Source organism: Pseudoliparis swirei, chromosome 22, assembly GCF_029220125.1.
Source record: "Pseudoliparis swirei isolate HS2019 ecotype Mariana Trench chromosome 22, NWPU_hadal_v1, whole genome shotgun sequence".
In the NCBI taxonomy this organism is placed as follows: Eukaryota; Metazoa; Chordata; class Actinopteri; order Perciformes; family Liparidae; genus Pseudoliparis; species Pseudoliparis swirei.
Window position 1 is genome coordinate 14,300,737 of NC_079409.1, and position 21,826 is coordinate 14,322,562.

The following is a 21,826-nucleotide window of genomic DNA, read 5'->3' on the forward strand; positions in this document are numbered from 1 at the left end:
GCATGAAAAGCAGGGGTGAAAAGGTGAAAAGGTGAGAAGGATAGGGTGGGGAGGGGGGAGGGGGGGGGTGTCCACCACGAACGCCGATGTTGGAGGGTAGCTAGATATCTAATAGTTCCTCCATTCTGACACCAAGTCAGTGGGCCCTATAATAATAATACATTGTATATAATAGTAGTTCATGAACCCACTTTCCTTTTTTTTTGAACAAGTCTTCAAGTCTTGTGTGTGCTGAGCTTCCTCGAGTCGAGTCTGAGTCTGTTGTTGTCTGTTCCTCTCTGTTGGATCCGATCTTCTAAGGGTGGGTGTCAAACTTCACTTTCACCCCACGCCTCCGCCATGCCCCTCCTCAAAAGGCCGTTGTCACTAACACTATTATAAATTAAACTACTCCAGAACATATTGTTAACATTGTCTTTTGTTTTTTTTTGTGTTTGTTTATTTATTTTATAATAATAATATAAAATATATAATATGTATGTAAATACATGGGCCTATACAATACATCTATTTAATTTAATTATATTTATTTTAACCCATTACTTTATCAAAGATCAAAACAAACATATTACATTAACTTTTGTTAAATCTTTTTCACAGTTGGACAGTGGTTCTCCACTGGTTGGGTGGGTCTCCACTGGTCTGGCTTTGGCTTTTTACGCACTATCACCCCTGAATGACAAGCTGAGACCTAAATCGAGGGATTTTTTACTTCTCAAATGTATTTAATGAAAAGATGTTGCAGTTTGAACCTGAGTGTTCAGAATATCACAGTATGCACAACACAACTATTTAGTAATATTCCCTTTACAGTCAATTATGAACCAACAAGTGAATCTTAAGGACACAAGAATGCCGTCATTAAAATGACGTGGCGGGCCACATTTGGCCCGCCGGCCATGAGTTTGACACGTATGTTCTAATCTATGCCATACCTGCCATAAATATCATGATACTGATACAATACCATAAAACAGTACCATAAATACGATCCTGGTATATTTATCTATAATAGTAATAAATAAAATATCTGTATGGTTCACTTTTTACCAACTTTTCAACACTTAACAAATGGCAGTATTATTAGTATTAGCCTACAAGATATTAATGAAACTACATGGAGCCATCATAGCATTGATTATCACTATGAGACTGTTAGTCTGTATCTGACCAGATGATACAGAGTTCATCAGGATGAGCAGCTGGAGAGTTACAGTAACAGAACTTTACAGACTGAACTTAAACATTTCACTTCTGGCATCTTTTTTAAATTTTTTTTTAAAGCGCAACATTCCGCCACTTAACGGCACTCGCTGCGTAGTGTGCGCAGACAGCTCGACACGGAGCAGCGCGTGCGCTCTGATCGCTCTTTTAATGAAGTATCGATACTAAAAATATGCTAAATCACATCGCTCTTAACGTACGGGTACTTTGTTAGCATCGCTCCACCGTGCAGCGTGACAGCAGCAGATAGCGGGCTAACATTCAAATAACCTAAACCACCAAACGCTGAAGACATCTTGACGCTGATTGGCCGAGACGCGACAGGTGCCCATCAAAGATGTTCTATTGCGAAAAGCACCACTCCACATTTTCTCCGTGTCTGTCCCACCAATCTCATAAACGCCGGCCGACAAACCCCCTTCCCCTTCAACAAAAACTCTTCGGAACTACACGATTCACGATAGTCACCTATTTTGGTTTCAAAACGGCGAATTTCGCGAAAAGGTGAGGGATTCTCATGCCTGCGGGCTGGTTCAATGTTTATTAAAACTCGCAATTATTGCACATATTGAACCAATACCAATAACACAGCCTATATTGCACTTAACATTAATCATTAAATTAAGTAAAACATAAATAAAATCAGTTGCAATATTTTCTCAAGGCTCTTTCAGTAATAAATTGAAAACGGTTTTTTTTCTTTTTTTTAACAGGTAAACAGCAAAATGTAATTTTCCTTCAAAGCTCAATGGCAAGATAAATGCAAAAATGAAACAGCATGCATAAAAATAAAAAAAAGCAGTGTGCTGCTCCTCACCAATGACTGTCTTTTATAATAAAATTAGAAATGTTAGTGCAAACTTGCAAAAGTGCAAAACAGTTGCATTAATTTCTTCGGCAACATTTCCCTGTGTCCATTCAACTGGAGAAAAAATAAATAATTCCCTTCAAAGAAATATCAAGTCCAAGTCCTTTCTGCTCACTTGTCTGAGGCTGAGCCCGATACTTGGTGTCTCATCTTGAGTACAAGTTCATTAATGTTTGGGGTCAGGCTCTGAGCTGAGAAATCCTCAGGATTGACTTCAGGTGTTCATCAGTAAGACGACTCTATGTGATGTTTTGTTTAGTTTCATCAAAAACAACAGTTGTTACACAGGTATGTGCTGAAAACATAGACAGCATGAGAGGCAACTTAGCTGGGGCGAGCTGTCAGGCATTGTGTCGGGATGAAACAACGGCCAGCCGTGCGCCCATCAGCCTAGTGCCTAGATCACAGGCGCTCACCTCAGTCAGTGCACCCCTCACTGGCAACCAGTGCTGTGCCACCGTCATGGCACTGCAACTCACTGGCAGCTCACTGGCAGCTCACTGGCACCTCACTGACAACTGACTGGCTCCACACTGTCAGCTCACTGGCGCCTCACTGGCACACCTCACCGGCACCTCACTGGCACCTCACTGGCCTCTCTGGCACCTCTTAGGGCACTGGCTGCTGACCTACTTAATGTGGCAAGTGGACTCGTAATGTAGATAATGTATTTGCATAGTTGCGTATTTATTATACTACGATATTTGCTGTATATATATGCTAACACTATATACCTACTTATTTTGCTATATGATTGTTTTTGTATTATATAACACTTATATATAAATATATAACTTTCTTTAATAATAAAAATATAGAATTATTTTTTACCATGTCATACTGTTATACCTCCATGAAATTCTCCTTTGAGGAGATGCCACTGTTAGTCTAAAGTTTAAGCACTGGCACTCAGTGACACTTGCAGCACTTGCCATCAGTTGCCAGCACTTGCCAGCAGTTGCCAGCAGATGCCACTACTAGTCAAAAGTGCCACTACTGGTTAAAGTGCCACCTACTGTTTAAAGTGCCACTACTAGTCAAAAAAGCCAGCAGGCGGAGGGGGGCCGCGCGCGGTAGTCTGCGACGATTTAGTGACAAGCTTCACTGAAGTGCCGGACAGCGGAAGAAATCACTTTCATGATCACAAAATGGAGGAGCTGCGGTTTAGCTAGATAGATAGATAGATAGATAGATAGATAGCTAAAATAATACCTACCCAGATGGATATATATATATATATAGTCTCTTTCTTTGTACTATACTTACAATATCACGATAGTGCTGTACATTACTGCTGTACTATATTTAATATTGTTTTGCTTCTACTACGTTTCACTTCGTAATATATTGTAGCGACCCTGTGAAGTGGCTGTCAATCAAAGTGTGGCACCGTGCATGCTGGTCGAGGGGCGTGCTGTGATTGGCGGAGAGGGAGGCGGGGTTAACCTGTCGGAAAACGGAGTTAAGGGGTGTGTAGTAGTAGCAAAACAATATTAAATATAGTACAGCAGTAATGTACAGCACTATCTTATTGCATATTGTCAGTAAGTGTCTACAAAAAGACACTAATTAATATATATATATATATATATTAATTAGTGTCTTTTTTATATATACACACACATCCATCTGTGTATCTAGCTATTTTAGCTATCTATCTATCTAGCTAAACCGCAGCTCCTCCATTTTGTGATCATGAAAGTGATTTCTTCCGCTGTCGGCGGGCACTTCAGGTGTCACTAAATCGTCGCGAACTCGCTACCCGCCGACCCTCCGCCTGCTGGCACTTTTTGACTAGTAGTGGCACTTTAACTAGTAGTGGCACTTTTTAACTAGTAGTGGCACTTTTTGACTAGTAGTGGCATCTGCTGGCAACTGCTGGCAAGTGCTGGCAACTGATGGCAAGTGCCGGCAAGTGTCACTGAGTGCCAGTGCTTAAACTTTAGACTAACAGTGGCATCTCCTCAAAGGAGAATTTCATGGAGGTATAACAGTATGATATGGTAAAAATAATTATATATTTTTATTATTAAAGAAAGGCGGTACATTATACATATCATGGTATATTGTTATATATTACGAAGTGGCAAAACAATATTCAATATAGTACAGCAGTATTGTACAGCAATATCGTGCATATTTTAAGTAAGTCTAAAAATACATTATCTATGCAAGTCTGTGGCACTTGCCACAGACTTGCCACTGAGGTGCCAGTGAGGTGCCAGTGAGGTGCCAGTGAGGTGCCAGTGAGTTGCCAGTGAGGTGCCAGTGAGTTGCCAGTGCGGCACTTGCCACAGACTTGCCACTGAGGTGCCAGTGAGGTGCCAGTGAGTTGTCGGTGCCAGTGATTGCACTCGCCCTCTCTCGCCCACGGACTCATATTTTGCCTTCAGTGTGTCATTACACTGGAGCTCAATCAGCTCCATTTGGAGATTTGCTGGTGCACTTTCCACGTCAACTGCAAATGGATTGCTGAGTAGTTGAAACCTGCTTTTTTGGGCTTCAACGTCGGAAAATCTCCGCCTGAAGTCGGCAGCAAGTATGCCGAGTTTGTCAGCAAACTCTGTACTCGGGAACACGACAGTAGGCTCATGGGCTCAGTAGGCTGTTTAGAGACCAGCTCGTGCATGGTCTTGCAACACGAAAAATGGTCAAAGTTATTTTTCGCATCTGCGTTTCCCACAGGCTCAGCTTGGTTTTAAACGCCCTCACAGTAGAATACATGTCAGAGATGACATGGCCCCGCCCCTGCAGCAGCAGGTTCAGTTCATTCAGATGGCCAGCGATGTCACACAGAAATGCGACTTCACACAGGAACTTTTTATCACGGAGCTCTGTAGTGTCTTTCCCTTTGCTTTCCATGAACAGACAGATATCCTCACGCAGCTCGAAGCACCTTTTCAACACCTTTCCCTTGCTTAGCCACCGCACCTCTGTGTGATAGGGCAGGTCACCATAGTCTGAATTTAACTCCTCCAGAAACGTCTTGAACTGGCGGTGATTTAAACCTTTTGCTCTAATGAAGTTAACTGCTCGTGTTATGGTGCTCATAACATGTTCCATTTCCAAAGCTTTGCGACACAACGACTCCTGGTGTATGATGCAGTGATAAGATATCAGCTCACCCGTGCCGTCTTTCTCCTTTTTTCTCTCCCGAATCCTTGCCACCAAGCCACTTTTATGACCGCACATTGCGGGCGCTCCGTCTGTTGTTAGTGCCACAAGTTTGTCCCAAGGCAGCTCCATGTCATTTACACACCCGGATACCTGTTCATACAGATCCTTTCCTGTAGTTGTGCCATGCATCGGACATAATCCCAAAAACTCTTCTGTCACGCACAGGCTTGAGTCCACTCCACGGATGAAAATTGACAGCTGAGCAATGTCCGATATGTCGGTGCTCTCATCCACAGCAAGGGAGTATGCGATGAAATCTTTCCTTTTCCCACAAGCTGTTGTTTAAGATTAGTGGAAAGCTGGTTTACACGGTCAGCAACTGTGTTTCTGCTCAGACTCACATTTGAAAATAGCTGCCTTTGTTCTGGGCACACAACGTCACAAACTTTGAGCATACAGTTCTTTACAAAGTCTCCCTCGGTAAATGGCCGGGCTGATTTTGCGACCTCTTCAGCCACAATAAAACTGGCCTTGACTGCAGCCTCGCTTTGTGATTTGGCTTTTGTGAACATAGCCTGCTGGGACTTAAGATTTCTTTTTAACTCTGCTACCTTCTGTAGCCTTTGTTCTGTGTTCATATTCTTGTATTTGTCTTTCTGTGCGTCTGTGTGTTTCGTTGATGTTTCATAGTGCCTTCTTAAGTTATATTCTTTCATAACAGACACGCTGTCTCCACACACAAGACACACAGGCTTTCCTTTTACTTCGGTGAACATGTATTCTGCCTCCCACCTGTCTTGAAACCCCCTGTTTTCAGCGTCTACCTTTCTTTTTGCCATTTTGGGGGAGAGGGAGATGACAATTGAAGGCGATGTTCAGGCCTCCACTGTGACTCTGCTGCTGCTGCTCATGAAGTGAAGAGAAGACGCGGGATCGCGCTCGCTCGCGGGCACTCGGTACGCGCCAATGCACTCGCAGTGCATCTTGGGACTTGTAGTATTATGGTGCTGCGGACACATAATACTGCGGGCCGGTTTTAATAGTAATTAGATATCATCCCGCGGGCCAGAGAGAACTAATTCACGGGCCGGATCTGGCCCGCGGGCCTTGACTTTGACACATGTGCTCTAAACAGTCCAACGCACCACCTATGACGGCTTTTGTCGGCGCTCCAGGAATGATTTCCAGGACAGCCCAACAGCCCAACGAGAGACTCTGTTCATTGGTGGACAGCTCTTTGTAAGGAGTGCAGAGAGGCTCTCTCAACAATTCAACACTCAAGTGATCAATCTGTGGTTATAACATCTTCCATCTTGGATGTTTTTCAGCGCTTTCTTGACACACCCGGATTGGTAAGGATATGCATTGATTATTTCATCTTATTAGAAATATTTCAAAACTGAATCCTTCTAAATGCAAAGCATACTTAATTAACCTGTATATGGCCATTGTGTTTCTGTTTAAAGATTGAACAGGATTTCTCAATGATGTTTGGGGCTGAAGTATCTGGGGAGTTTCTTGCAAAGTGGCCTTCATATTTCAAGGACAAAGTCATCGCAGAATGCCAGAGTCTTCCCCGAAGTCTCCATGTCGAGGAGTTGCTGGCTTGTGACACTGAGGCTGAGAATGACTTTGGTAAATATGGACAGTTTTTCTGTGTAAAAAATACCCAAATTGCCAAGTCCAGTAAAACTAAATTGAAATAAAGAGTTATTCAGTCGCTGTTGAAGGCTAAAATAATGTTTTCTTTTCCATTGCTTTATTTTCTTCTTTATAAAATATCTTAGATGTCTTCAAGGCTGGGATTGTGATATGTCAGCTCTTCTGTTGCATCTCCTGCCTCCTACATCAAGAGGCCACAAAAAACAGCCAAAGGAAGCTCAGCCCAGGCAGCCAGCCATCCTGTATGGTTTATTAAGGTATGTACCATCAGCCTTTTGTATGAGCAACATTTTAATTTTTGAGTGCTGCAGTTATTTAGAAGAAGTGTGAGTTGCAGGTTGATATAATATATCCATCTAACTGCTTATTATGCTAAATATATGAATCTATTTTATTCAAACAACAGGAAGGAGCCAGCATCACTACATTCCTGGAGAAAGTTGATGCGAACAACCCTTCCTCCTTTGCATCTGTGAGCAAAAGAAGAACATCGAAAGATTCTTCATCATTGTGAACCAGAGTCCCCTTCAGCGCTCGGACATCGGTGGCTGCTGTTGGTGTGATATTCAAAGCTCACTATGTCTTCAGCATCTCCTACGACGAAGCTCTTTCCCGTTTCTACACCCTCATTCAAACCACGGTGTACACCAGGCCTATTCAGCTAGCGGCCCGAGGGCCGGATACGGCCCGTTTGAATTTAACTACGGCCCGCAAGACTGCCTGCAAATCAGTGGTGAATGCCTGCATGAACATATTGTCCCTCTACGAGGGCCGGCAGACCCTCGAGTCGCGCATCGAGGACTTGGCCCCCGAGATCCCCCTCATGGACGAGGGCGACGCCCCCCGCCAAGCGCAACAGCGTCGTCGTCCCGCCGCCTCCGGTGGACGACCAATTGGACGACTGGCCGCCGCTGCCCGGCCTGATGGTAGGAAAGGAAGGAGGCAAGGAATGAAAGGAAGGAGGCAAGGAAGGAAGGGAGAAAGGGAAGGGAGGAAGTTAAGCTAGACAAGGAGGCAAGGAAGGAATGGATGTAAGAAAGGAAGGAAAGGAGACAAGGAAGGGAGAAAGGAAAGGTATAAGGAAGCTAGACAAGGAAGGAAGGAGAGGACATGGAATATATATGGATTGGATTCAATCTATTGTCATTGCACAGAATAAACATGCAACGAAACGTGTTCTCTGCATTTAACCCATCCTTAGTTATGAAGGAGCAGTGGGCTGCAGTGATGCGCCCGGAAGCAACTGGGGGTTCAGTGCCTTGCTCAAGGACACTTCAACTTGCCAATGGGGAGAGCGGGGATCGAACCGACAACCTTGGGGTTGCAGGATGGGCCCCCCTTACCCCACTGAGCTACAGCCTCCTATATACAGGACTGTCTCAGAAAATTAGAATATTGTGATAAAGTTCTTTATTTTCTGTAATGCAATTAAAAAAACAAAAATGTCATGCATTCTGGATTCATTACAAATCAACTGAAATATTGCAAGCCTTGTATTCTTAGGATTGGATTAAGAAAGCTTAAGAAAACTCTAAAATCCTAGATAAAATTTTAATATTTCCTCAGACCAAGTAAAAAAAAAGATTTATAACAGCTGAGTGTTTGTCAAGGCTCAGGAAACCCTTGCAGGTGTTTCGAGTTAATTAGACAATTCAAGTGATTTGTTTAATACCCTACTAGTATACTTTTTCATGATATTCTAATATTTAGAGATAGGATATTTGAGTTTTCTTAAACTGTTCATAATCAGCAATATTAAAAGAATAAAAGGCTTGCAATATTTCAGTTGATTTGTAATGAATCCAGAATGCATGACATTTTTGTTTATTTAATTGCATTACAGAAAATAAAGAACTTCATCACAATATTCTAATTTTCTGAGACAGTCCTGTATATAAAAACACCTCTCGGTAGTAGCCACACCATCAAAACTTTCTCGTCTCTCTCAATTTATTTATGTATCTCTTTTTCTCTCTGTCTGATGTTTTCCCTCTCCTATTTCTTTGATTGTGATTCATATCTTTCAATATTTAGATGATTTTTTTTAGCTTTTCTTTTCCAGTTATGCATTTCCACTGCAAGGATGTTCAGCAGTTCATGTCAATGTTTTTGGGCTTCAACGCTTTCAGCAGGAAGTTTTCCTTTTTGGAATTCTCAGTTGTTTTCAGCTATTCTCAGCTTTGTTCAGCTATTGTCCTTTATATTTCAGATTCAAAATTTAAAATGTTAGCATTCTTGGAAATGTGATGGTTTGTATTTTTGTTTGTATTGTACATATTTAATGTCATTTGTTGTGACTGATCTATATTGTGTCTCTTTTGTTGTCACTGTGCAAAGGAAACTTTTTCCTTCACGATTAAAAATGACCTCAATAATATGTTAATATTGCCAAAACAAAAAAGCATGTGAATGTAAAAGACAATGTCAAACTAACCTGTTCCTCTTGTCATCGTCATCTCCGTCCACCAGCTGCTCCTTCCATCCTTGACTCACTGTGAGCGCTCGGTGTCTTATCAGCTCCACCTCCTCCTCCTCCCATCCTGTTTCTCCATCCATGTGCGATGGTGAAGGTGTGGTGGAAAACGAGGGGGAAGGAGGATTCCTTGAACTCAAATTGGCCATCCTCACATTCCTGTCTCTTTTGAATCCATCCTGCTCTTTGGCTCTTTCCAGAAGACTCTCCAGAGCTGAGTGTTCTCTGTCTGGTTTTGGAAAAGGTGCATCCTCTGCTTGGGGTAACGTGTACGGACTACTGGTGTGGAGGCCAAGTCCGTGGCCTCCTTCATTGATGATGTTCGGAATAGAGGCCCTTCTTTGGGGTTTCACTCTGTTAGAGACGTTAGGATCAGGAAGCTCTGATTCAGACAATGTTTGGGGGTCTGGAGAGTCTATCGTGAATGTTAAAAAACATCCCTTGGCTATGCTTCAAGGAGCCCAGCTTGAGCACTCGGTGTGACTCTGACCCAGATGGAAGAGAGTTGCTCTTCATGTGGCTATTTGAGTTGGAGAAAGAAAAGCTGTTTGTCTGCCCTGAGTCCCGGAAGAACTGCTGAGCCATCTGAGAAGAGGGGCCCTGCTGGGTGTTGTTTGGCCTCCTCCTGCGTAAACCGGGTGACTTCAAACGTTTGGAGCAACCCCAAGCCTCTGGAGATGTCTGGATGTCTCCAGACTGGCTGCAGTCGGAATTTCTTCTGGATTCTTCTGGTCCAAAGACTGGGAATCTGAGTCCCTATTGGTTGATATAGCTTCCTCTTGTGTTTGTCCTAATGATTCAGGCTCCTCCCTGAATATTGCTGGTTGGTCAGGAAGGTGTATAGTACTTTCTTCTTCCCTTGGATAGTCAACATCTGGATACAAGACAGGCTGTGGTCCAGCAGTATTGTATTGTAATGGCTCAGCTGCAATACCATGATGGAGAGTGTCCAGATGTGGGGCAGATTGTGCCCTGTGGTTCCACCCTCTGCCCCCCTTTGTCCTCTTCCTCTCTGTGGAACCCGATGTTTTCTCCTCTCGCTTCCATTTCTATCCATTCATATCCATTGACTGCTTGTTGCCAACCAGCCTTATGCACTAGGAAACGCTTATTGACATTGGGCTGGGATTGCCAACAAGTTAAGACAGGATTTGTTGTGGTTTCCCCATCTGGAGGTTGATACTGTTCCTCTGCTTCTTTTGACGCCAACATCCCATTTATTGATTGGGGGATAATAAATTCAACCTGGCGGTTCATCCCTGTGGTCAGGGGGACAGTGACCTCACACCGGCTTTGGCTCGGGCGTCGCCCGCCCTGCAGACTAGGGCTCCACCGCAGCTCCAGGCGTGGCCCGTACCGACCCCGTGGTCGGAGCCCCGGCTCCCCGATCTCCCGATCGCAGCAACCGACGGACCCTTCCCAACCCACAGGGGGTCAAACACCAGGGCAGGAGTGTTGGAGGTGAGGATAGCCCGGACACTTCCGGAAAGAGTGCCCGCTGATGGAAGTGGGCCAGGTTGTTTGGGTTGCCGGCTTCCCAACACCCTCCCCCGGTCCGGGAGTGACGTAGCGCGTTCCGGTAATAATCCAGGGGGGTACACGTCAGGCTATGGTGGCTCTACACCGTCTATAATCCACCAGAGCCTGGTTCGGCCCGATGCATTGTGGGTGAACATTGGGTGTGTGCTTGGGGATGTTCTCCATTGGAGATTCCAATGGAGGCTCCACCAGCTCCCGAGTTCCACTCGAGCAACCATATATACATATATAAATATATATACACTACTGTTCAAAAGTTTGTGGTCACTTAGAAATGTCTTTATTTTTCAAAGAAAAGCACTGTTTTTTCAATAAAGATAACATTAATCAAAAATACACACTATACATTGTTAATGTGGTAAATGACTATTCTAGGTGGAAACGTCTGGTTTCTAATGAAATATCTCCATAGGTGTAGAGAGGCCCATTTCCATCAACTATCACTCCAGTGTTCTAATGGTACATTGTGTTTGCTAATCGCCTTAGAAGACTAATGTGATTAGAAAACCCTTGTGCAATTATGCTAGCACAGCTGAAAACAGTTATGCTGGTGATATAAGCTATACAACTGGCCTTCCTTTGAGCTTGAAGTTTGAAGAACAAAATGAATACTTCAAATATTAATCATGATTTCTAACCTTGTCAATGTCTTGACTATATTTTCTATTCAATTTTCATTTCATTTGATAAATAAAAGTGAGTTTTCATGGAAGACACAAAATTGTCTGGATGACCCCAAACTTTTGAACGGTAGTGTATATATATATATATATTTATACATTTACATACTTTTGTAGTTCGACTATGTTGAGGAAATGTTACTTCCTGTATTCTTGTTGTTCTTAGGTTGAAATGCACTTATTGTAAGTCGCTTTGGATAAAAGCATCTGCTAAATGACATGTAATGTAATATGTATATATACATATATATACACACACATTGTTATACCTTGTGCCTTTTTAATTTGTCATTTATTTATGGATCACATTTTTTTGTAAAGAACTGTGCCACTGTTTATTGATGTTTATCAAACTGGAGAGTCTGCCTATCGACGGTGTGTGAATGGGTTCAGTTTTATTTGAATGGTGTATATGTAATAAAACGTTTTTATATTCAAAAACCTGCTGGCAGTCATTACAGATCACGTTAACGGTGATGAAAAGTAAGATTGTTTATTCAACATTTAAACTCCACTATTATGATATAACTATCTGTTACTATGCAGATTCAGATTAATGATACAAAATCCAATCAACATATCCATATTTCTATGGATCAACTCTACAAGTACAGATCGTAACACCACGGTATAAATATGGAGGTGAAACCCTAGCATTCAAAATCTAAAGTAAAAGATATTGGCACCAGTCCAACCAAGCAAAAACAGACAAAGTCATCCGGGTTGCATTTGTTTCAAGTTGAACCATGTTGCACACAATCAAAACAACCTTGGAAATGAAAAGTAAATGGATATTTGCACAAAACAGCTAAATTGAATTGGAAAGGTGTCGCTGCCATGTTATTTTTTTAACTGTTTTATACTGTATCATTCCTAAAATGGTTTCTGTGTCGTTAAAAATGGCCATGTGTATAAAAAATCCTATTAACCTCTTCAGACTACATACACAACATTGTTAAGTTTCCATGAGACATTAAGTCTTCCCTATTAACATTATGAACATTCAGAATTCGGTTGATAAAAAAGTTAAATAATGTCTTGTTTTGTCCAATGGTCTTGAATCTAGAATTATGAAGATTACTATCAAATACATGACCTGAAAAAGTAGAATGTTGTAATTTTTTGTTCCGACATTGTTATGGCTCACTTTCTATGATTTTCTGACATGTTTATGGCATTCTAAGCTATTAATTTGATTAAATGCACTATTTGCCATTGTGGGATCATTTGACGACTCCTCTGCAGTAGACCCGAAAGATTAAAATTTGATTTTATACAATAATTGTATATTTCCTCCCAAGTAAACTAATGTGTAGTCCTTGAAATATGGCAGCAACAGCGTATTCAGTCGAGATCTATATTTTAAGCTAATGGGGTTTTTGTGTCTGTAAAATAGCTCCATCGTTTGGACATCATTGAGCACAGGACTTGGTCTCACTGGATGAATTACAGAGCGCGAAACGAGAAGAAGCATGAAGGACAAAGACATCATGTAAATTCAGTTTTTAATCAACATTTGAAAACAAATTGGACAAACGAATGACCTATTTTTGCTTTTTATAAACTAGATGTGGTTTTCAGGATTTTAAATCACTTTTTTTTCAGAGAGGAAAAGAAATTAAATGACAGACACTGAGAGAGCAGAGTTCAGAACATAAGGAGTAACATCTCATAAGTTATTACTGACAAACTTTTCTTCAGCGCATTCATCTTTAGCAACCCCAAAAAAGCAGTCTCCGGCTGCAGTGTGAACATGTGGTCTTCAGATTTCAGGGCAGAAGATGGAGATGAGAAAAGCTGACCGGGTACATACTCTTAGAAAACAAATTCACAAACAACATAATAAAATCAGGAAAGCGAAACACTAAAATGGGAAATTCTGTTTGTTGAAATTTAGTAAGGTATATGATACCGACGCTTCGTCTGCAGTTATTTATGAATTAATCTCCGGAGAGCCCAAACGTCTCAAAAAAGCCATGACAATATTCATCTTAAGTTTTGTGGCCGAGCCATCTTATCTTATCTCGTCCATCTTATATTATCCATCTTCGAGACAAATCATGCTGGAAGTTGACAGAAGTGATAGAAGTTGTGTGTTTTGGTTTCACCTTGCGGTAGAACATGAGTCAAGGGTGTTCGTCATGTGTTTATTTGGTCTTATTAAAGAGGCGAGACGCTTCACACACAAAAACAACCGGATCCAACACATCGCTCACTCCAATCTGCGGGGAAACAAGGATAGACGAGAACTAGTGATGCAAGGCTGAAGGACAAGATGGTGACATTTATTAACGCAGCGACATCATTGGTCGAGGGGCAAGCCAAATTTATTTCTTTAGCGAATTGACATTTATATTAAGGCTTTTTGGTAAGGAAGATAAAAATCCTCTATTAAAGACCAATATGTTTGCCTCTCCTATCATACTTTGTATTATTTTCTCCAATTAAATCCGGACTGAAGTGCTGAGCAAACAGCCTCACCTGTTAAAAGCTGAGCACACGAGAGTGAACTAAAGTTACAGGAAGAAGGAACTCAACACGCTGTCGTTGAACATGTTCTTTTGCGCCGCTCGTTATTCTGCGGCCTGAATATAAGTGATATTACAGCTCAAATCAGTGACGCTAAACACAGTTTTGGAACAATTACAGTTGACATTTAGATAAGAGTCCCACGAGACAACATATTCTCTAACAGTCGTCCTGAGGGGGGCAGTAGTCTGATAAAAATGGAAGGAACGCAACAGAATTACTCAAATCAAAAAGTAAAATGAAAACTTCTCCACCGTTCTAATGATGCTGGCCAAACGGAAGTGGATGTTACAGCTATTGTGTATCTAAATTAGATGGTCAAACTAAAATGCCCTCATCTTCCTCTGCCCACATCTCCCGCTCACAAATAAACACTCCTGTTTTCATAATCCCTCTTCTCCATCAGAAAAGTCCAGTTAGTTCCCGGCTGCAACTTCTTCCTAATGTACTTAAAACAGGCTGCCTCCATTTAAATACAAACCGTAAAGTGTGGTACCCCCCTCCCACCCAAAATGACATTCCTGTCTCTCAAAGTATAAAAATTGTTGACCCCATCCTGGACCCATTATTACACACATTACTCAAAAAATCTTCCCCAGCTACAACCTTACCACACAAACCTAGCCCCCTCCGTTATGGACTCCATATAAACACTCCCCACTCTTCTCCAATTCTGAAAAATTGTTTCAACTGCTGGACATTTCACATAGATCTGAAATGATTAATTGGATATCACCAAAGCCATTTGTCAAATGGTTAATACTCTCAGATCTACCTGAAACGTTGCTCTGCCAAATCAATCAGGGGGCTGATTTGAAAATTGACAATACATGTTCCCTCCCTCCCCACCCCCCCCACAAATCTTCTCTTCAAGCCTTCTCTACCAGAAGTCTCGACGGTGATAAGCATCTGGATCGCAGTATTTGGTCACCACCACCCTGTTGGCAAACTTTCTTCCTGTCAGACCCTGCATCGCCTTCTGGGAGTCAAACACGGACATGAACTCCACAAAGATCTATAGAGTGAACAAAATGACAATTACATTAAACATTCTTATCCTCCGACATCCAACGCAAGACGATGATCGAATCAAAGACAGCAGCTCCTACCTTGCCAGTGCCAGGCACCTCCAGGCCGTCCACAGGTCGCGGGATCTCAATGCTCTTGACTTGGCCGTACTTGCTGCACTCGTCCTTCACATCCTCTACAATCTCCTCATATTCTTCATCATCCAGCAGCTCTTCTGGTGCCACCATGTTCATCAGACACAGCACCTCAGTGGGCAGGCCACCCATTTGAGTCACTGAGCTGTTCATACCCGGCACCTGCAGCGTCACGGGGGTCTGATTGATACTCGTCTGCAAGGACAGAGAGAACGGTTAGAACAGGGTCAACGGCGTTCGCTACAGAACAACGTGCTCCGAGGATTATGACGAGCTGAAAGACATCTTCAATGTCATTCTGGATTACTGAACAGGGAAATTATATCAGACATCAATAACTTTCTGACCGTACCCTAGTTAAATGTAACACTTTTTCCCCTCCATATTAAGCTATACCAGGGTACGTTACACCATGTGTTGATAAACCAGAACGGTCCATCATTCAAGAGAAGGGTGCGTTGATCAAAACTGGACATCTTTTCACTTATGGTCAACAGCCTTGGCAGAGGTCCACGTTCTAGTTTAATAGGTTATAGAATGGACATTTATTTACACCTTGATAAGTTGTCATGCTGCGCCTGATCTCAGTAGAGCAACAGCATTTATGTTTTGAGTTCTGGTGGGTAAATCAGTGAAATGTATGAATCCTCAATGTCGCCTACGATTATATTTTCTAAAAAGCAGGTGTAAGACTAAATAATTGGAATATTTATACATTTTGAACCAAAAGCATTGAAAATGTGGGCAACCGTATTAATTAGCTGTCCGACTATCAGCGAATCACATGGCTATGTTTATAGCCGTTGGTTGTCCGATGAGTTAACCGTCTACTCTCAAAGACCGTCCAGCTTCCCACCCCCCTGCTGTCGTCGGTCCAGCCTTTGGACACTCACCAGAGTGGCGTTCTTGGATCCCACACTGGCTCTCTGCACCAGGAGCTTCTTGTCTCCCAGCTGCATGCCATTCAGCCCTGCAATAGCCTGCAAAACATTCAAGATTTAAATTATACTTTCAAAAACCAAAGCAAATGTGGAAATTTAGTGTTATCTGGATAACTTGTTCTCTCTCATTGCCTACCTGGTCATTCAGGTTGACATCCACATATTCACAAAAGGCATATCCTTTAGATAAGCCAGTAGCACTGTCCTTTACCAAGTTGAAAGCCTTCAGAGGCCCAAATGACGTCAAGAGTTCCTTCACCTGAGACACAAGACAAGAGTAATGCTTAGAAAATGCACAAATGTAAACAAACAGCTCAAAGCTTAGTATTGCCATTTTTGACGGGGCTATAATCACTGCAAGAATCAAGGCATATAATATAATAATATAATGTTATCATTTATCCGTCTTTTTATTTTATGTTATATTTGCACCAGTTGCAAAATTTGTTTGAAGATAAAAAAAATAGGATGCTGTACACGAGGTAATATGAGGCCCTTAAGTGATGCGGGACTCAAAAGTATCATCTGATGGCCTTTCCTTCAAGCCCAATCTACTAATGCCATGTGCCATTGTTAGGGTAGTTAACCATTTTGGAATAGAACATTAATGTGTTGTGCAGTTCAAGTTTGGTACATTAGCTGTCGCCCAGTTTGGTTTCATGGAGAAATACCGACCTGGTCGTCATTCAGGTAGTTGGGCAAGCCCCCAATGAAGAGCTTGTGAGCCGAGTCAGGCACCACAGTAGACACTACACCTGCAGGAACATGAAGACAATAGTAAGAAGCATACAAGACACCCACCGAGAGCACGCCCCTGTGCCTCATGTATTAAAGCTTACTCATGAATTATGCCACAAGTACTTAGGGTTAAAAACCATTAATTGGCTGTGTACCAGGCACATAGACACTGGGGTTCTCGCTCATGCCCGGCAAGGGCTGGTAATCATGGGGACGACGAATCTTGAGACTCTGGCCTTGAAAGATTATACCATCAAAGGCCATTGCCTGTGTTGTTTCGTCCACTGAACGGAACTACACAAACAGATTTACAGGTTAATAAATTATACATTAAGACCGACCCAAATTACATGTAAAAAATGGACTGTTACATCACCTCAAGAAAGGCAAAATTCTTATCCTGGTTTATTTGTACTGCAAGGACAGGGTTTCCAGGGGCCTGAGTAAGACCACCCAAACGCATCTGGGCATTGAAGAAGTCCATCATTGACTCCTGCACAGAAAGGGTGGGAGGTTATGGAACAGAGTATTTAAAGATTGTTTTGTAAATAGTAAAAACCCAAGGATGGCACAGCCACATTCAGACATTTTTTAAGTTGACAAGCAAATGCTGTTCCGTTCCTCACCTCTGTGATACCAAAGGGTATGTTGCCAACGTAGAGCCGGCGGGCCTGCCGGGTCATCTGGCTGCCCACTACAGGTACGGGGCTGGGAGTAACAGCCAAGCCATCTGGAGTCATGGTCGGCAGCAGGGCTGTGGCTGGGATCTGTCCTGCAGCTATAGAGCAAAGACAGGAAGTAGTCAAAAATCTAAATGTATTTTTAATTCAAACCATACATTAGCTTGATGTGCTTATTACTGATACAAATGGAAACTGGGATGGTTACCTTGCATGGCTTTGTACTGCATGGGAGTGATGTGTTCAAACCCAGGTGGAGGGACATCCCAGTACTTCTTCACCTTGTTCTTCTTCTTCTCACGGTGTGGTGAGCGACTGTGCAGGGACGAACAGAAGATGAATTAACTTGAAAATAATCCACATGTAAAAGATAACCATAATTAGTGGTGCAGTAAAATACTAGATTTGATTTTCAGTCAAATCCTTAAAAACATACAGAAACATATTGTACCTTGTGGTGGGTTGCATCAATCAAAACCATGTACACTTTGTGAGAAAGGGGACAGAAACCCCAATCCAGACAGCTATCTACATAAAAAGTTAACGCTACATAGAATCGGGTCATTAAATTGCAGTTTTCACAATAATGCCCAGAGAGTCTTTGTGTTAGTTTGCTTTGTTACCTTGGAGCAGTTTCCTGGGGGAAAGGGGCTGCTGGTGAGCTGAAATGACAGAGGAAGAGTTTCACATTGCTCTGAAAATCAATCACGACATTCAACATTACAAGTGAACAAAATTAGAATGTGTATTTTTATGCCCTCCCCAAATTAATCACAAGCCTTAAGCAATCTATGAGATTCTAAAAAACAAAATCTGTGAAGTTCAAATGATAAACTGGTGCATTCATTAAGCCTCACAGGAAACAACCAATGGGGCAATGAAAGCAGAAGTTATATCCTCAAAGATATAGAGCAGTTGAAAAGGAGGGCAAGGGGTCAAATGCTACATCTTTCTGCCAACACCAAGCGAACACCAGAAACTTGTTTACGATTAGCAAAGAGACCAGAAACAACAGTCAGGCTAGAGGCCACAGCCATCAAGAAGAACAAGCTTTACAAGAGGACATGTTAAAAAGAATACATTCAAGCAATCACTCAGGATAAGCAACGCATACACAATACTCTAAACTTGTAATCATCTCCTAAAAGACATGGTGTTATGTGTTCAAAAGAGTGTATGTTTCCATGAAAACAGACAGGATTGTCACATTGGTAGATGTTTACCCCAGGTTTGGGGGTTCTGGGAGGGACTTGCTCTCAACCGCAAGCCTAAACAGATGAAAACAATGCAACTTTGGTTCACCATGAGACAATCAAACAGGTAGTGCATGGCTGCATGCACCGAAGACATATGATGTAATGTGAATATGCATATAACAACAAGTAACTGTTCTCACTTAATACCAACATGTACAATTTATGATTCCAGGATAGATCTGAAATTCTAAATAAAACGAATTGACTTAGTCTTGATGTTTATTCTATGTTAAATGATCATTAAAAGAAAATACATTGAAGCAGGGTGCTTTGGGTATTTAAATGTTTATCCCATAAGCTTGATGCACAATTACTACAATGTCATTAGCACCTGTGACGAAGGACTTAACAGCAGAGAACATCTAAATAAAATCATCCAAAATAGACTGCATGAAAGTCTAACACTTGGTGAATAATATATTACATAAACTAAAGGGCAGTCAATTCTGAGTGGAGATAGTCAGATTACCATCTAAAGTCAGATTACCTAGTGGTAATTACACAAACTGCAAGGGCAGTAGAGTAGAATATATGATGAGACATAAGTGCTCACACTTTTTGGTCCTGCTGTAGTTTTCTTAAACGGTACTCACGTGCGTCTGTGTCTGCGTTCATCCTTACTGTCACCACGACGGTCCTTGCTGCGTCTGTCCCTGTCTCTGCTCCTCCTTTTTCTCTCTCTGCTACGGCTGCGGGAGGAGGACCGACGGTGGTGACGGTTTTCTTTGTCCCTTTCAGCTGCAGGAACATAGCGCTTATTTACGCCTATAAAATGTAATGCACATCTAGGCAGTAGAGCATTGAAAACACAAAAATTCATACTCATAACCACCATAGTATACATGTCAAAGACTGTTGTAATGCCTGTACTTAGATGGAAATTAGAAATGCAATGAGCCACATAAATAACTCTTTCATATGGTCATACAAAAGGTGTGTAAATGCTATGATAGCCATTTCATAATAATATCATGTTCATAATAATAATAATACATAACATTTCTATAGCGCTTTTCATAATTCTCAAAGACGCTTTACAACACATAATTTAAAAAATCCTAAAAGCTATGCATTAAAAATTACATGACAGATATATGCTGAATAGTTACATTACATTACATGTCATTTAGCAGACGCTTTTATCCAAAGCGACTTACAATAAGTGCATTTCAACCTAGAGTACAAACTAAGAACAACAAGAATACAGGAAGTAACATTTCTCAACATAGTCGAATTACAAAAGTACCATAAGTAAGTGCTATCTAAGTGCCACTGAAGTGCTAATCTGTGTTTTAATCCAGATATAGTCGGAAAAGGTGTGTTTTCAGTCTCCGACGGAAGATGTAGTTCAAATGCACTGTTGAAAATAGAGACCTAAACAAATATGTAGCTTGAACTGATTTCCAAGGATCACAATGTGTAACTTGACCAACTCAGACGTTGTGTTCCAACAAGCAGCAGTGCATTGAGTGCTAATGTAAATCTGGGTTTAAGAGAGCTTATTGTGGGATAAGGGCAGTGGCTATTGTTGGTGACGTTACCAACAGGCTGAGAAAGCTGAAAGCAAAAAGGGTGACGTTAAATAACCCTGGAAATGTTCACTGGACGGAACAGCTGCAACTAATGAATGCTAGCTTCCAGTCAGTCAGCTGGCACAGGCAGGGTGACCGCCATGATATAGCCTGGCCCTGAACCAAAGAAACAATGCACGTTGCCTTGTAACTAGGCCAGCTGCCGATTTACAAATACTAGATGCTTTTCATTCATCGAAATTATTGATATCGGGTCCGAAAGTATAGTCTAACGAGCATCAGTAACACTGCATCCCATATACAATGTCTCAAACGCTAGTTCTGACCACGATCCAGTAATTAGACGTACCCAGGCTTGCGAAAGCGATGGCTGCGATTACAATCAATCGTTAAAACTATCGATTAAAATGATTACGAAACTGGTTAAATTACCTTGTTTGTTTTCAGTGAGCTGTCTTTCGAATTCGTCGAAGTCCGACATTTTCGAGTCGATGGCTGCTACGCGTTCAGCGTCTGCGTTGTTCAGTCGGCGGCGGCTAGCTGGAGATAGCTTACGGTAGCTACAGCTAGCGACAAAGTGCACAACACAGTAAAACAAGAGCCTCGTCGATGCAACGTTGGCTCAAATAAATTCGCTTAAACTCGCAGCCTAATTATCGACTTAAGTATCCAAAACACGTTAGCCAGCACACACATCCGCAGTGTGTTTTGTATTTACAGCGTAACAGACAGAATCGTTGAGAAAGAAAACGTGCTCGCTAATGTTAGCCAGCTAGCTTGTAGCAAAGTCCAGGAGCGCGCGGCCTCCAGACCTTGGTGCGAGACCGAGCGCCCGTTAGCGCGCGAGCTAGTGCGAAAGTCGAATTAATTACACTCTTTTCTGAGCCAAAAACAAATCCCAGGCGGCCACCCGTAGACAATGCGCAGTTAATTGACTATAAGAGTCAAATGTACACGCCTTTAAATGCAAGAGGCTTTCGAAAACAAAACGATTTCGGTATGCCCGCTTTTTTGCTCCGTCTCCCAGGTACCGTGACACCGGAAGTTGATGAATGACAGGTTTCCGGTAAGGTTAAGACGTTGAAGCGAATTATATCCTGCTTGGATACATTCGGAGAATAAGCGAAGTTTCAACGTGATCCCCTTCATTATTCCCAATTCTTAAATGGCTACGTAAAGTCTCAGTGTTGTCTGCTAAAGCTATGTTGTTTTATTGGAAAGGTCACTAGTGTCTCGGCAAAGTGAAGACGGTCAATTTAGGATGAGGGGTCCAGAACAAATGTGTTTCTATTTTTAAGTCGCTATGTGTGTTTGCGTTTATTTATTTATATATAAAACATGTTACCACAAGCCAGATTAATCAAATTGACTAAAGATATTCACAAAGTCTTAATGCCAAAATGAAAATATGTATATAATATGAC

At 41.9% G+C, this 21,826-nt stretch overlaps 1 protein-coding gene across 4 annotated transcripts; it reads right to left on the reverse strand.

Annotated features, from left to right (window-relative positions):
- Positions 1-13,051: 13,051 nt before the first annotated feature.
- Positions 13,052-21,410, reverse strand: u2af2a (U2 small nuclear RNA auxiliary factor 2a). Of its 4 annotated transcripts, none has more exons than XM_056444023.1 (13): positions 20,835-21,410; positions 19,464-19,608; positions 18,838-18,882; positions 18,238-18,276; positions 17,823-17,929; positions 17,561-17,712; positions 17,311-17,427; positions 17,090-17,228; positions 16,872-16,951; positions 16,333-16,455; positions 16,149-16,235; positions 15,202-15,450; positions 13,052-15,107 (listed from the first exon to the last, which is right to left on the reverse strand). In XM_056444023.1, the coding sequence occupies exons 1-13, from the start codon at positions 20,881-20,883 to the stop codon at positions 14,973-14,975; spliced, it is 1,467 nt and encodes a 488-aa protein (XP_056299998.1). In that variant the 5' UTR covers positions 20,884-21,410; the 3' UTR covers positions 13,052-14,972. The 4 variants fall into 4 exon arrangements, with proteins under 4 accessions (XP_056299998.1, XP_056299997.1, XP_056299996.1 ...); XM_056444022.1 differs by having other exon boundaries at positions 17,072-17,228; XM_056444021.1 differs by having other exon boundaries at positions 19,464-19,635.
- Positions 21,411-21,826: the final 416 nt, after the last annotated feature.

Coding starts and splice junctions, on each gene's coding strand:
- u2af2a (XM_056444020.1), bottom strand. CDS start 20,883: ATGTCGGACTTCGACGAATTCGAAAGACAGCTCACTGAAAACAAACAA. Junction 18,883..19,463: donor GAACGCAGACACAGACGCAC/GTGAGTACCGTT, acceptor TCATCTGTTTAG/GCTTGCGGTTGAGAGCAAGT. Junction 15,451..16,148: donor GATCCAAGAACGCCACTCTG/GTGAGTGTCCAA, acceptor CTGTCCTTGCAG/ACGAGTATCAATCAGACCCC.